Genomic DNA, 16,938 nt, shown 5'->3' on the forward strand with positions numbered 1-16,938 from the left:
AGTCTTGATCAAATTTTGAGGGTCTGTTTTTTTTGTTTGTTTGTTTTTTTAAGAAAAGCTATTTCAGACACTGCATCGGACTGCAATAAAGTTGGGTTTGTTTTGGTTTTGTTTTGTTTTGTTTTTTTTTAATGGACACCATGCCTGCTGGTAACATCATTGTCAAAATAATGTGAAAAGAGATTAACATTTCCTTTTAAATGAAAGTGAACTATCAACCGAGGAAGCTGCAAATAAAAAAGTGCACGCATCCCTAGGTTTTTACTGAGTTACAACCAGAGTAAACACAGCTGAGGCTTTCTGTATGTTTCAATGGGTTTCATACAAAAAGCATCCGAAAAGATATTGCCAAAAAAACATTGGTTAAACTTATGTGTACTCCCTCATGAACGCATTTAAAAGAAACACCCCAAAAAGAACCGCACAAAGGCACAGTGCCCTACTCAGACTACACAAAGATTCACCAATGCAATAATAAAGTAATTTCATGATGCTGTTCAGGAAACAGGGAAGAAAAGTAAACGCACTCATTCTTCCATAAAAAGGAGAAGTATTTGCAATTGTTTAAAATTTAGAGAGAAAACACAAGACATGGAAATAAGCCCCTTTTTTTTGTTGTTCTTTTAAAGCAAATTTTGTTTTGTAAACCATTTGTCTTGGAATCCTCTCTGTAGGCATCACATATCCATGTATGCATATGCATGTGAAAACACACAGTGTCGCTGACTGCCACAGCCAACCACTCTGCCTGTAGTTTGGTGAATCTGTGGTAATACAACGATCATGTTATAAAATTGCTTTTACTGTTTTGCGATAGTAGAGTCCTGATATTAGTCCATTTTAAATCTTGGGGAAAAAACCCTCAGAATAGCAGAATCTTTCAGTAAATTCTCTCCATCCTCACACAAAAACACATATTCTCCTTTTTTTCCCCTTGCAATGCAAATTCTTCAGATAGTATGCGAATATTAGTATTTTTGACTTACCCATTTCTAATGTATTTATTTATCGTGCTTGTTCAAACATAAACTGAATCAGAAATTAATTCCTGCACTGAGTGAAGTCATTTTAATCTGGGTGTAGGTTCCACTAAAGGAAGGTTGCAGCGTGGCTTTACTTTTATTTTATTTTACTTTACCACTTGGCTCAAGGAAAGGCAACATATTTAACATCTAATATAGATACAGCCTTTTTGGAAGCGGTTGACAAAATCCTCTTTAAGAATTGCTAAGGGTGGAAAAGGAACGTCTACATACAGGAAGAGACCTTCAGAGGAAAAAAGAGGGCACTGCCTTCCTAACCCTGGCAAAATAATTTAATCACTCGTTTGAGCGGGCGCTCGTTTACACCACGTCTTCTTTATGTAACTGCAGGAAAATAAGTGAATTTGGATGGAAGGAACAAACTAAAAAAATGGCTAAATTGCAGGTGATGTATTGAGCTTTGCCGTTATTCATTCCCATCCAACACAAAGACAACGAAACCTAGAAAAGAGCTGCAGAGGAATATCAGAAACCTCTCTTGTGGCACAGCTTTGCACTTCGTTTAGGTGTTTACGCAATCTGAAGCATCCCAAGCACTGCCACCGGTCAGGTTACCTGAAGTGGTAGGTGATGGGACGTGGGTGACGTAGGGATGGTGTTGAAACTTGGGCGGGTTGTCATTCACATCGGCGACGGAGACGAGCACGCTGGTGGAACTGGAGAGAGCCCTGGGGAAGCCCCCGTCACTCGCCACCACCACCAAAGTGTAGTTCTCCCTTGTCTCTCGATCCAGGAGAGCACTGGTTATGATTTGTCCTGTTGATGGGTTGATTGTGAATTGCGAATTGCCACCGGTAAGCCTATAGCTGTTTGAAAGGCGAAAACAAAGAAGGAAAATTCAGTTAGTATTTCATAAGGTAGCCCGCTGCCTTAAGATAATAACAATTGTCTATTCTCTTCAGACCACCGTGCTGATGGGTATCAACCCACAGATTTTCCTCTGACCGTCCATCTGTCTTCACTTTTTCTCTCTTTCATATTTTCAGACCTGTCATAAATGACATTTATGGGGATTTAAAAGTGTTGTTTCTTAACACAGATAGATTTCTAACAAGCGAGGAGCAGACTGAGCCTTTGTACATTTGGAGATACAGTTGGACATACTTTCTTGTCTTAGATCTGGCACTTCAAATCTGGCCTTTCGACTAGTCTGCGCTGACCCTTCTTACCTACGCTACCTTTAACTCTATTCTATCTTTAACAGGACTGCTCAAAAATTGCCTACTGGAGGCATCCTCTATCACCTATTTCCCTGGGCTAATGCACTAGGCGTTACTCCAAAAGGCTGACATACCTCTTAACTAAATCCACAGAATATAATTAGAAAAAAAAGCCAACTATTTTCTGAAATAAAAGGATGACAATTTTACAAAATAGTACAAGGATTTATAATTCATAATGTTTCCTGATACTGAGCTAAGTTTTGCTATTCAAGATTTCAATGTTAATTCATGGGAATTCATAGCAAATTAGCAACCACAGAGCCACGTTAATAGAGACTAACCGGGACCAGAATTTGACCCTTGACTGGTGTATATGTATGTGCACACATTTGTGCGTGTGTGCGCAAAAATGTGATTTGATAAGAACTGACTGTGTGCTTACTGCAGTGTGTTGGCCAGGCTACCTCCGGCTTCCTAGCACAGTGAATTTGTCCTTTCTCTTTGAACACTCACCCAGCTTGCATTTGTACAGAATGAATATCAAAGATATGTGGAGCACCGGGCTCTGTTTTTAAAGGTAACTGATTAATATTAAGTTTTTTATTGATTCGGATAATGTTTTCTCTACAAAACAGAGGGAACAAAATCTGGCTAAAATGAACAATTCTCACGTTCAATTTTTTAACCCTGACAAAACCCAACAGAGCTGCGACGAGCATTGCTTCCTCAGAGAAGCCTGGTACAGCACAGTAGCAGCTTTTTTGAGGTACATGATTCTATAAAAGATTCAGAAGAAAACGGCTTTTATGAAAGGGAGTAACATTCCTGTCTTTACCTTTTTGAAATCAGAACAGGTTATGACAGAACTGATAACACAGGCCAGAAGCTTTACGTAGAGGATTGATAGCCAGTCTGTGTAATAAGCTGTGGCAACTTCTCCTGTTCAGTCATTAACCTCTACAGGCCGCCACGAGCATACTTTAATTGCTTAATTATGATATGATGGCATACGTAATTATTCTCCAGCCATGGCAATGTGCATCTAGGGTGGAAAGAACGTGCACAAAGCCTAAAGCGCCACTTAAATCTCCCTAAATACCAGCAGCACGGGCAAGCTTCATCTGTGATTTGCAATGTTTTAACCCCATGTGAGGTGTTGCAGAAGACAGGGACTTTCTCTTTTACCTTTCCACACAGATAGAATGGCTCAAGCTTTAGCATTGGAAAGATGCTATGAAAACCTTGCTTTTTTAAAAAAAAAAAAAGACAATAAAGACTAATTACACATGCCATAGGATATTCTGAGTAACATCTGAGTACAACTGCATGCAAACCACTGGACAATATAAGTGTGTCTCAGCACAGTTAAAAAAAATTCCAAACCCAAGCCAAAAAAAAGAAACAAAGCCCCCAAACTTTAATGGTGACAACTAGCATAAAAGGAATTTGACTGAAGCGCTTAAAATCTGGCCTTTCAACTAGTCTGTGCTGACCCCTCTTATCTATGCTATCTTTAACTCTATTCTGTATTTAACAGGACTGCTCGACTGTGGCCTTGCCATTAACAACCTCATCAGCCTCCTTTAATATCTTCACAGGTTATCACAAGGAATAAGAGAAAAAAAGTCAGCATGTATGGATGTGTAACAGTTTTGCAGAAGATTATCTACTTCTTGCGTGACACAGTCCATGTTTTGACTTAACATTAACATTTTAGCAGAGGATTTTACATACCGTCTTTGGAAACCAAAGGTCTGATTTGGAAACAGGCTCTAACAAGACTGAAAAGGAGTTCTGAGGGCTCAACACCTCTGACAAGATGACCTTATGTGCTCTGGTCCCTCTAGCTTTTGCCAGTTTCGTAATACCAGCCATATTTTAAGGTTTGCATTACTCTAAGTGCTGAATCTGGACAAAGTCTGTCCAAGAAAAACAAAGTATGTTCCTGAGTCTAAAAAGTGTAAAACAAAACCTGAAAACATTTTTTAAATAGCTACTTATGAAGGAAGAGAATATTTTTATCAACTATTCTACTATGAGGTACTGAGTGAATGACAAAGACTAATGGCCGAGATATTAAAGCAATTCAGCCACACTAAAGAAATCCGATAGCACCCTGATAATTTCTGATTATGGGATGCAATCATTAAAATTATTCATGCTTTGTATGGAATTCTTTTTTTCTAAAGGAGCTTGCCAGAAATAGTTTCTTAGAGTAAGAGTGAATAGAATTAAAAGCTTCATTGTTTCACAATTTAATAAACGGTAACTCTGGATGCTTTTCAAATATTTAAAGATGTCAGAACATAAAGTTTCTATTTTTGGCTTGTAGCTAGTTGGAAAGAAAATATAACAGCATATTATACACACTTGCTTTGCCATAACATAGTTCTGTTTTACTTTACTTCCTTTTTCTAAGAGAAGTGACAACCACAATGATATTCTTATTCTCTTTGAAGAGTGGGCTGAGGTGAACTAACAAAAGTAAATAAAGAAGCTACCTTTATATCCCGCTTTGCAAGTTTGGAAACAGAGGTACAGGTGTTTGTAGTCACAACAGCTAAATGTGATGAGATTACCTATGTGTCCTTCTAGTTAATAACCAAGATGAATATGCTTTGTATGCCATTAGCTTGTCACTGCCGCTCAGCATCTTCGTTACTCTTGTCTATGGAACTGGGAATGGACTATCCAGCCCAGTGCCCAGTTAAGTTGCATCAACTGAGCTCTGCAAACCAGTTAGCTTTTAAAGCAAAAATGCCAAATTCTAACATTTTAACTGGTTTTCCAAGCAGGATAAACTTTACGGCTCGCCTGGCGTAATTTGCATTCTAAACTTGCTTTCTAAACCAAAGACATTAACTGTCAATAAATTTACCCAAGGAACATGTTGGCTTTCAGTGAAAATTGCTTATTACATGCGAAGGCGTGAATGCCGCGGCAGGGCAGGCAGTGGTTTCTGTTGACCGTTCAGCGGTCCGCAGCGTCTCCCGTAACACGTGTGCTATTACCGTGTTGGGTGATATCGTACCTGCTTGGCTAGGTTATTATAAATGCATCCAAGTCTGTATAACCAGTCATCAAAACTGCAGTTAGGTTTGAAAAGCCATTTAAGGTTCAAAATAAGATAGCGAAGTCTTCCCCAAACATATGTAGGCTATCACCGAATTAACATTATCCACCAGTTTGGACGTTTTTATGCAAAAATGTGATACTGATTTCTACATTTGCCTAGCTTAAAAATTAAAGTTTAAAGATGACTACGGCTGCAAAATACATTCTGTACTTTTTTTGTAGTTTCATATGAAGTTTCAACGTAAGTGGAAAAAAATTTATTATTTAACTCTGCCCTAAAGTCAGCTTTTGTAGCAAACTTGAACAGTACCTCCTCCTCTTCCACACCAAGCCCTTCCTGAAAGCTCCTTTGATTAATATTTAAGAAGTCTGCCACCCTCCAAGAACAATGATTTCTAGCTTCTTCAGGAATACATTTTAAAAGATTTTTATTACATCTATTAACGATATCCTTCATTACAAGGCCTCAACTCTCAAAGCTACACTAAAAAGAAGGCAAAAGCCTTTCCAAAGGCTACACAAACCGATGGCAGTCAGTAATGATTATCATTCACAGCCTATATCGTATTTCTTTATGTAGAGAATGTATGCATAAGGACTGCAAGCTGAAGTGCTTAATCCATTTCTGATATTATCTGGAGTTTCAGGGTTTTCTTTGGTTTTCATCTTTTAAATTCATCTACCTCTACACTTATTGAGAAATATAAATCTAGCCTATTAACAGTTACACTCAGGTGCAAGTTAACCTCGCTTCCCTTTCGCTCAGTAAAAAACTAAAATAACACTGCAACTCTACTTGTCCGTAATATAACTCTAAAAGCCTATTAACAACAAAAAAAGCCAGATTTTCCAAAATAATTTAGCTACACACACAGAGCTGCCCTTTGGTGCCTTACCGCTTTATGGCATGTGGGTGATGGACACTGGGGAAAAAAAAGTCTCCAGGCAAGGTATGAGGCGGTATTACATAAAGCAACAGTAAACGACCTACCTAATAACAGCATTTGTAGAAGCATCAGCATCTGAGGAGTTTACAAGCAAAATATCTGTCCCCGTAGGTGCATCCTCCGGAACAGTGGCAGAATACACGTTAAAGGCGAATGTGGGAACATTGTCATTGACATCATCCACCGTGACAGCAATGGTTCCAGTGCCAGTGAGGGCAGGAGACCCTACGGGAAAGAGGGATACAAAATGCTAGAGGTTACAAAATGCCACCATGCTAATCTGAGGTCTGCCATCCCCGATTTAAAGCCTAGTGCTTAAGCATGTCACCGTTCACAGAGCAAGAAAGCCAATCCAACGTACAGGACAGGGTCGGATTTGTTCCAAAGGCATCTCAACATAAAGTACAAGTTGTGAAAGAAAAAAAAGGTTGTTATTTTTCTTGCTCCATCTAATTCCAGAAACACTTTGTAACACAAGCTTAGCGGAAAAAGATGGTCTTGGAATCACTCAGAAGCCTTCCTGTAACAATTAGGACCAATTTGAACATGTGGTTGACTTTCCTATTTCTCTAAGAGAAGGCGTTCAAAGGTGGCACGCTGACAGCCCGGAAAACTCCAGCCCTCAATTTATTTATCCACAGAACAAATAGAGCGGAAACAGTGGCAAACCCCAGCCTTCTGCGCAGCTTTTCCACTGCCGGTCGCACCCCTGACCTGGGAGACCGTCTCTGAGCGGGTGAGAAGGCTGCACAGTCTCCAGCCCCATTCAGACTCAATTTCTCTATAGAAGCAACCATCTCTAGCAGCAAATAATGCTCGCTTGGATGAGATATTGGCTTACGGGAAATCGGACTAGCTTATTTAACCTAGGGCTTTCATCTTCCTTGTTATTCTAATACTTAACTCTGGACAGCAGAAACGAGTGAGAAAGAGCATGTTTATTCATAAGCAACTTCTCAGTATTTATTCTCTTAAGCTTTTCCTTTGTCAAATCCAAAAAAAGAGAATGAAGAATTTTACAAGTTCATGTTAGTTTTGCTAGTCTATTACGCTTATGTTCAGCCAAGAATCAGCAAGACATCTGCTAACCAAATTCTTCACTGAGGGTCCCTGAAAAAAATGGGATCATTCCTTTCTTTGAATATATAACCAAAAGTAGGAGAGAGTCACAGTGGAACATAAAACCCACGAGTTATGGCCCCTTTTACTCAAAACACAAATGATGACCATGCCTGTTTTATCCAAGATCGCACCGCTTTCCACTTCAATCTCAAACAGATACAACCATTCACCATTTGCTGGGCTGGGAAAACAGCGATGATAATGAAATGCTTTGGGCCAGAGACTGGTTTGAGTCCTTGCCTCAAGGCAAGCATATTACATGGAGCTGTCATTTGATGAAACACAGGCAGCCCCCATGTGACCGCCTTAGTCCTTCCATCCCAGCAGATGATCAGGTCGCTGCTACCCAAGGTTATCGCTGGACCTCAAACTTTGGGCTGGGAAGGAGGGGGGCTCTGCTCTTGGGTCTCATGTGGTCCTGGCAAGGGCTCCAGGCATTCAGCTCTCGTATAAAAGAAGAAATAACGACCCATTTTCCCACATGTTAACCCTTGGTGGCCGAAGTATCACCATGTTGCATCGCGGGAAGAGGCTGGGAGCAGCTTCTGCACGGGAAGGAGGTTTTTCACCGCGAACTACTTCAAAGTAACTTGGCTTAAGGCACAAACGGACTGAACGAAAGAGCTTCCCATTGAAAGGCGCTATAAATCTTGCAAGGCTGACTTTGAAGCCTGTTGATCGGACGGGCCGGATCATGACACCGGGGGAAGAAGGTGCAAGCCAAAGAGTATAGGTTTCACGCCACGGCCGCGCACAATGGAGGCCTTTCTCTGCTCTAGTCTGAGGTAATTCATTTTGCCAATTAATATACTTTCAGCCAGGAAGGTTACATTAAGGCAATAAGTCTGACTCATTTTTTACCCTTTCCCCCTCTCCTCCCCGATTTTGTCATTTAGCCAAACTCTTATAGATAGAAAAGACTGCAAAAGCATTCTTGATTGCTGAAATATTGCCCATGGAGTGTTTATTATTACTGCATTAAATGAAACAGAGTCCTCAGTGGTGTTTGCTGCATGTGTCATCAAGCTCTAGCCTTCCAAACACATTTAATCGACATTCATCTCGCAGCTAATGAAATGAAAAGTTGAAAGTTGTTAAGTTTCACAGGTGATTAAACCATTTATACATAATTCAGAAATTAAATCTTGGGTAAGTCACAATCAAAGATCATCAGTAATGCAATTCAGTCTGGAAAGGAAAGCTAACTTGCAGCTAAAACCTGACAGTCATTGTTGTAAATGTATTTGCTAACACAAAGAGCCGACGCCGGAAAATTCACACTGTTGGTTTATTCACAAAAATGAACCGCAGCAGCAGCTCCTCCAAACCGTGCCTTCAGAGGCAACCCAGCGTCGGGGCAATGGGACTAGCTCCAGCGCAGCTCTGCAGGCTGGCCCTGTCCTGGCTGGTGGCACCAAGCTCGGGCACGGTGCCACGCTAGCTACGCTCACAGGGCTGGTGAAGAGAGGAGAATGGGAAGAACGCGTTCACGTCTGCTGGCAAAGCACCGCCTGGGCAGCAAAAGGCTGCAGTGGGCTTCTTCGTTCTCCTACATGGCCATCAAATCTTCAGCCACATAATGGAAATGGTCAAAAGGGACGCCAGATGTAATGGGCTGGGGATATTCTCCTGCTCAGGGTTACACTGACAGCAGCAGCTTTTGACTCAGCCATTTGACCCCAACCAGCCCCGGCTCCCTCCCCTCTCTGAGGAATCTGAATTTGCAGGGTACCAAACAAACGCTCCAAGGGTCAAACCCCAGCCCTCTCCTCAGCCCCCTGCATATCCCATGCCGTTATTCTCCCATTCCACTTCCCCATTGGATGCGCCTACAAGGCACTCTACAGCGCAGTGTGGACATACTTATAATTAGCCTCAGAGACATGAACAAACCAGCCAAGGTTGAGCACCATAGTAATAAAATTAGCTAGGGTAACGTAAGTTACCCAGATCTCATTCAGTGCTAGCCTGTGGCTGCCTTGTGCTCACAGAAACATCCCAGAAGTCCAATATTAATTCAGCTGTTTGTAACATCCCAAGTCACTGCTCTTCAGTTCAAAACCCAAAATCTTTCTCATTTTACTTAGATGGAAAAACTCACGCATCTGCATTGGTTTCCTGTCTACGTAGCTATCCAAATATGTTTTTTTTCCTTTAAGTAAAACATCACGTCCACAAATTTACTCTTTTATTCTATTATACTGAAAGATAAAGTTGCAATTTCAGAGTCCTCAAAGCTTTTATTCACTTGAAATTAAATGACTAGCTCACATTTCTGCAGTTACTGAGAAATATAAGAAGAGGAAATTACAAATGAAGTAATTTTCTATGGAAAAGAAATAGCTTGGGGCCAAATTCTACCGTCCTTAGTGAACTTTCAGTGAAAGTTGTGCTTGTATAAGGACCACAGAATTTGGCCCCTGGTAATAAGTAGGTTTCCTGAAATGTACATGTCATATTTGTGGTGAGAGAAGTAGTTTCCATGGTCAGGCTTAGTTCCCAGATTTCTTAGTTTTGCTTCGATAGCAAATCTTTCCCAATTCAGTTATTTTTATAATGCTAGAGCATCACCCCTTTTTTCTTCAAACTGCACTTAATATTTTGCATAAATAAGTGTAGCAAATTTTGCGTAAATTCTGAAATATTAGCCAAACACTCAAGATGCCCCCAAATAATAAAGAAGACATGTTACAACCTATATAACATTGCTCTACACACCCACACAAGCCTCCGAGTACTCCTCCAAACAGCCCCAAGGGCTAGAGTCACAAAGAAACACACACCTTTCCCTTAGTGAACTTGCACTACAATTTCTACCAATTTTTCATAACAATCTGAACTATTTTTCAGCAGAAGCAGCAACTATTTCTTTGTCAGACACCTCTTATTTAGAGCATTTATTTACTGCTATACTACTACTAGGGTTTGGGTTTTTTTTTTTCCATTTTTCAAATCCCGAAATACCATGTCTCTCAGAGGCTTAGGATACCCATGTTGAAAAAAGTTTTCTAGAAAGGTAGAGGAATGAAAGAACGATTAAATGATTAATAACTGGAAAACATAAAACTAACTATGTGAACTAAATGGGAGAGATTGGATTGACTGTTCAGTGAGTATCAAATCTTTAAAACTTAAAAGACGATGACATTAATATATTATTATTATTTATTATTTGATTATTATTATCCTTATTTTGAATTTCCCATCTCTGCATGCTGTGGTCTGTTTCTGTGAACCGAACAGTTTATCTTCTAGCTGACAGCTGTACATATACATTAAGCAGACAGTCCCACAAACGTCCACACATCATTGTTGAAATAAAGATTAACCTGGGATAGTGTTAAAATAGTAACTCTGAGTTCAGGAAGAAAATTGCTTCCCACGGATGTTCTTCCAAAAATTTAAGCTTTTTGCTTACATCTGCAAGTAAACATGTGTCTGGGGACGAAGAGAAGGAGCAGACCTTGGGAGCCCACTCCTAGGAGGCCCGCGGCGGAGGATGAGTTACAGGGGGAGGATACAAGAGGCCACCCCGGGCTTGGCCAGCCCTGGGCTGTGGTCCTTCTGCCCACACAGGACATTTGAGGAGGTGACATGAAGAAACAGGCGTGGGGGACTGTGGGGTGCGCAGGTGACAGCATGGGGGCAGGACTTCTCTTCCCCCAGCAAGGCGGGACTGGCAAAGATCCACCAGCTGGTCTTCCACTCCACTCACCGCCGCTTGTTTGCAGCTGATTGCCACAAAAATATGATGGTATTGGAAATGTGCCAGCTTAGAAGTCATAGTGAGCCCTCTCAACCTTTTGCTCACCCCACCCAGGAGAAGGGGGATGAAAAATATTGGCTACGTGCACCAATGCAAGTAGAAAAAAGGAAGCTAAGTGCACAAAGGTGACGGGAGAAATGTCATTTAACCTGACCACTTCTGCTTCCCAAATGCAGGATAACCAGCAAAGAGAGGACAATGCACATTTCTGGGTGAAGTCATCATGAGTCACTCATACCCCCAATTTGTGCTAATGCTCACAAGCCATGAAGTCATCCAAAAGGGGAGCACCTAAAGACTGCTGTCGCTTCTGCCTTGGCCTACTCATGCATCCTTCGAAGGGAGCGCCACCCGCTGTCTTCAGCCACCCTTGTCCTGGGGAACAGGGAAGGCAAACTCTCTCAGCTCCCTGTAATCCCCAAACGCATGGCACCGTTCAGCTCTCCCCACCATAGCTGGACACCAGCACGAGCGAGGAATGGTCGGAGTACTTAGTGGACTGGAGCCGTAAAAGAAAACAGTTGAAGGAAACTCGCAAAGCCATTTACATTCTTCAAGAAAACTCAGGAAAAGATGATGCTATTGGAAACTATCTCGGCTGTGTGGGACTGTATGGCTCACAGTAAAAATTAGAAATAGGAGAACGCGTTCATCACATTATCCACATATTGTTTGAAGCTTTAATGGCCTCTGGGTCCTGTCTGTGGCATGGTTAGGCAGAGCAGATAGTAAAACTATCATTCCTTTCAGAAAGCAGGAACTCAAAGTTTTTGCCAGCATTAAAATATCAAAATTAAGTGCTAGAAAACTAATAATAAACTTCAGCAAAAAAAATCTACAGATACATTTATCTAAAATAATATAAAAAAGGATTAGACTTAAATAAAATGAATCTAAATGACTAATCAAAACTCATACTGCAGGCAGTTTACCATGTTTTGTGATAAATTAAACACATCATTATCCTGAAAATTGGAAAGCGATTTAACAGAAAAGGAATTTTTGCTTCACTGAAACGTGTTGCTTTGCAACAAAGCGGATTTCACTTCTCCAGTCAAACACTCAGTGAATGAGTCCCAGGACTGGAAGTTGTATGTGTTATTACAGAGCATTAACTTTTTCACTCAAGTAAACAGGGCCTTTCTCACAGTGAAGCGACCAATCTTTCTAAATGCATTTAAATGCAGACAGAGTGTGCTGAGCCTCACACAGCTAGTGAGTTTTAAAATAAATATGGAGCTAAAGTAAGGCCAAATGCAACTAGCTTGCATTACACTTTGAATTTCTAGTGCACATGAAGCTTGGTTTGAAACATGGATGACCTTAAATTAATTTATTTACCAGGAACAGAAAAGAAAGTGCTTATGCGAAAAGAGAAAAATAAGTAGTTCTTTTTACAAGATTGCACCGCAAATATTTGTCCTGGCTGGAAATGTTGATTTTGTTTTATTTTCCTCTTACTCAATTTTTTTTCACTACAGGCTTCCATACTAAGTCTTAAAAAACTGGTGAACCTGGTATATTTTGAGACAAAGGCTGAAATAAGCAGTTAATAACCGAACATAATAAAAAAGCTTAGAAGCTAGCCCTACTCTCATTCAGTTCAGCAGGTGACTGGTGAATGAGACCATGATGGAACCCAGATTTTCCAGATTTCTGAGCGTGTCAAACCTGAGTTTTTCTCACAGTTAGGTACAAAGCAGTAGTTGTTCCCAAAGCCTGTTTAACAGAACCCATACTTGGACAAACAAGGGAACTGTTGGGATAGATCTGCACTTGTGCGAGGACTATCCGACAACAAAAAGATTTTTCTGTACTGCATCAGATATAGAAACATAAGCCATCAAAAGTAAACTAAGAAATGGCTAGACGGAGTCCAGCCTCATTCAAGCAATGACACGTCCAGCCACGCTTAGGCTGATGCACGTGCACAAACACACATACTCACACACGTTTTGACAGTGCAAAGGAAATCCTTGTCCCAAATAGTGATGCAAGATGGGATCTCTCATCTGGTTTTATCCACGTGATTTTTCAATTTGGGTAGTTTCCTATCAAAATTCCGGCTGACTGCACCCTACGAATTCACTAAGCTTGCAGCTTCACAACAGGAGCAACATTACATTGCTATACATTTAATATGTTGTTGAAAGGATGGGACTTGCACACACAGAGACAGTTTTATGTCCCCTGGTGTATACTGACATTTCCCTAACCCTGTTCTCTACCTTTGATCTGCTCATTGGAACAAGTTACCTGCAGCTGTTTACCCAGAGAGGTTAAAAAAAAAAAAGCTGTGGCACTATTACAGAGCTCGACCTACTGGAACACAGACTGAGAACACCACACATGCAATAAAGCAATAGTATAGTATATATTTAGCACAACTTCACGTTGTTCCATGTAAAAATTTCTTTCTACACATACACGTTACCATAAAGTTATCACTTACACATCTGAAAAAATGCTAGGAAATATATTCCTCCAGTTTAGCATTTTTCCCATTGCTGCTTTTGTTTGACGAATTTCAAAACATAGGAAGGAAAGGCTGAAAGAGTCCTGCTCCAGCGCCCACAGGGTAAGCTGGATACAGGGCTGCTGACACGAGCAGATGCCAGTTAGCGACTTGGGGCTGTCAGGTTTTGTTCTCCTTCTACGAAAGGCACAAGCATTAATCCCATATGCCATAAACCCCTTGACATACACTTGTAATCTATTAACATCGAAGATATAGGTCACTGGAGACATTGCTCAGAAAAGACACAAGTATCGCAGGTTCCTTAGCCAGAACTGCCCTTAATCCCAGAGCAAGAAGTCACCTTCTTCCACATAAAGGTTGGACTAGATGATCCCTGAGGTCCCTTCCAACCTGGGATTCTGAGATTCTGTGAAACGCGTTTCAGAAAATGAATCTTTAAGGAAAATTCTTTGCAGCTGAATTTAATGCTCATAACAAAACCTGGCGAGTGGCTGGTTGCAAGGGTGCATCTCCCTGTGACCACACTGCCGGCGCTACTGGGGGGGTAAGCATGACTGTGACCACGTGCACCATCAAAGCCTCTGGTGACCAAAGTACGATTGAAGAAAATGGAACCGCAACTTAAAAGAAAGGCAGAGACATTTAAAAAAATATTTTCTTAAAACCACCAAATTACTTCTCCTTGTTATAAGTTATTGCTGTAAACAGAAAAAAAATAGAGAAGCTGGCTCCTGCAGGCACTGCTGACTAAGGCAATTTTTGACTGCTTGTGACTCCTGAATATCCCACAGCGAAATTCCTGTAATGCATGATTTTGAATTATGCTTTAAAAACACCCTGTATAAATATTGAAGATTAACCAGCAGGATAAGTGTTCAGACCATATGTGCACGTTTGACTTGTTTTATCCTTGCAATTAAGGCTTCCTGAAATTGTAGCTTTGTATTTAAGAATGAGCTAGCAGACTTTCAATTCATAAAGTGTAACGTTTAATTTCAAAAATACTTTAAGATCACCAAGACTGGAAAAATCTTAGCATAATGACTAATCTAGTTATCTTATTCTTCTGCAAAACAGATTACATTCAGTGAACTCCTTAGCACATTTGGAGCAGAACTGCACGTAAGAGTGATGTAAGCAGGACGGCAATAATTTTCAATTAATTTTCATTTAAAACTTCCAATCTAATCACAGCAAGTTGGATGGATGAAGAAATAAGAGAGGAAGTGTAACAGCCTGAAAATGCACAAACTGAAAATTCTTTCTCCCTTTACATTTTCAATCATCTACTAAATCCTGCATATTAAGCATCATATTCTAGTTTGTTTTCCAGTTTAAATAAATGTACCTGAAAGTTTTTTTCAAAGAGATATACCCATTTTTTCCCCTGAAACTCACACCAAGAAATTAAGAAATAATAGTAAAGCCAAAACCCTCGAAAAAAAAACCCAAAAGCCAAAAAAGAGCGTCAGGACAACAGTGAAGACAGCTTAAAGATCTGGCAGTCACATTCTCATTCATTTGGATCAGTATTGCACAACGTTCTTCTGTACCATGGCAAAATTAAATGCAAAGTGAATTGCTCTGGCATATTTCATATGTTCGATTCTCACTTTTCCATGGCTCCCTCTCTATATGTTCACAGCAAGCTGTTCACTGGCAACGGTGCCTAACTGGCTGCCCAATTCAATAAAGCTGTACAGCAATGGTGGTAGGGCTGAGAGAAGGAGAACTTAAGACCATGCATGTGAGATAAGACTGAGGGTCAGGACAATAACTGGCTTGTTTAATGAGCTTCACGCTAATTTGAGCAGGCCCCTAAAGTGACTTCAATCCCATTCATATTTGCTACATATTATGGTAAGCGCCCACAAGCCTTTTGTGAACATGGGGGTGAAATTCAAGAAATTAACTCAAGATATAATTGCACAGCTTGAGAAAACAATGGTATTTCATCCAAAGCAAGAAAGGATTTTTTCCCAAGTGTGTGATGAAAATTTCCATCCCAGCATGGATGGAAATAAAGGAGAAAAAATATCGCTACCAAGCAGATAAGGTACTTGAAAAAGAGAGGTAAGAACTTCTTTGAACTGTATCTTCCCTACAGTACATAGTGCAGTTGATCTCAGCTTGCCATAGATCAATACGTTTATCATTTATGACTGAAAATATTTCAACCTTTGATCAAATAAGCCTGTGATCCTGCATTACGATGATGCTAGTTGCTTTTTATTAGATTAACCCTTTTAGAAAAAGCACAAATCAGCTTTTACAGTTCATGGCACACACATCCCTGGCAAAGTGGGTGTTTGTACCCCTTTATTTCTATTTTTTTCCTTTGTTATTTTTACAAGGTTCTTGTAAGAAACTCTGGATAATGAGAAACAACACTGAATTGCTGAATATCCCGTTTACCTCATTAGTGATAGCTTGAGAGAATAAGAAATACCATCACCTACACTCAGTCTTTTTAGGTGGCATAAAATTATGTTCCTTGAAGGAGGCAACAACAATTCTCACCAACATTTACGACTAACCAAAAATGCTTAATAAATAATGATGTTTCTACCAGTAGCCTGGATTTCTTTTACTTATGAGGAATGCAAAGAGGCAAGAGATTTAGGTACCTAATAAAACTTGATGTTTTCAACTATAATTCCAAGAATGTCTTGGAAGAGGGACTAAAACTTTTGGCTGTGTTTCTACATCTTATCTTATGCTTTCCTAGACTCTAGAAGAGAAGTACATTAACCTCATTAGGATTCTGCTTGCCTGTTTAAAAAAAAAAAAACAAACAGCCAACTAAACAAATATAGGATTTGCATCCATACTGAGGTAGAACCTATGGAGCTCTCCTCAACACCCCTTGGGCCTGAATAACATTACTATATTTTTGTGCGGATAGTCTGCGGGTTTTTATACTTCAAAGCACAAACATGCACACACCGTGCTTGACGCCCCCCCATGGCAGTTCTGCCATAGCTGGCTCTCTTCCAGCACCCCAATTTCTGAACCTTCTTGCCTCTGTCTCCATCAATGCAAAATCTGTGAAGACCTGTTTCTAAAGACTAATACTTCTAAAGGCTATAGTTTAGTAACTGGTCGATTTTATATATACATTAATAACAGCAAATTAGAAGATCTTACATTATTTAAAATAATTTTCCTTCTTTTTCTTTTGTTGAATGCAGTGAAATGGAGAACAGCTCACCCAACAAACCTCAGCTAGAAGTTTATCCCATCCTAAATAAGCCCATCAGTTACTTGCTGGATTCTCCATGATCCCAACAGAGAGCAGAAAAGGAATTACAAATGTGAGAAATATTTAAATGGAGGGGTGTGC

At 40.2% G+C, this 16,938-nt stretch overlaps 1 protein-coding gene across 1 annotated transcript in view; it reads right to left on the bottom strand.

The window, feature by feature from the left end:
• FAT4 (FAT atypical cadherin 4) overlaps positions 1-16,938 on the bottom strand; it is a 150,590-nt gene that overhangs the window by 35,384 nt on the left and 98,268 nt on the right. Inside the window, exons 7-8 of the mRNA XM_064450492.1 lie at positions 6,273-6,453; positions 1,599-1,849 (exon numbers count right to left, since the gene is read on the bottom strand). Coding sequence (XP_064306562.1) covers positions 1,599-1,849; positions 6,273-6,453 — 432 coding nt within the window. The remainder of the gene's footprint in view (positions 1-1,598; positions 1,850-6,272; positions 6,454-16,938) is intronic.

This window comes from Phalacrocorax carbo, chromosome 4, assembly GCF_963921805.1.
Source record: "Phalacrocorax carbo chromosome 4, bPhaCar2.1, whole genome shotgun sequence".
Taxonomy (NCBI): domain Eukaryota; kingdom Metazoa; phylum Chordata; class Aves; order Suliformes; family Phalacrocoracidae; genus Phalacrocorax; species Phalacrocorax carbo.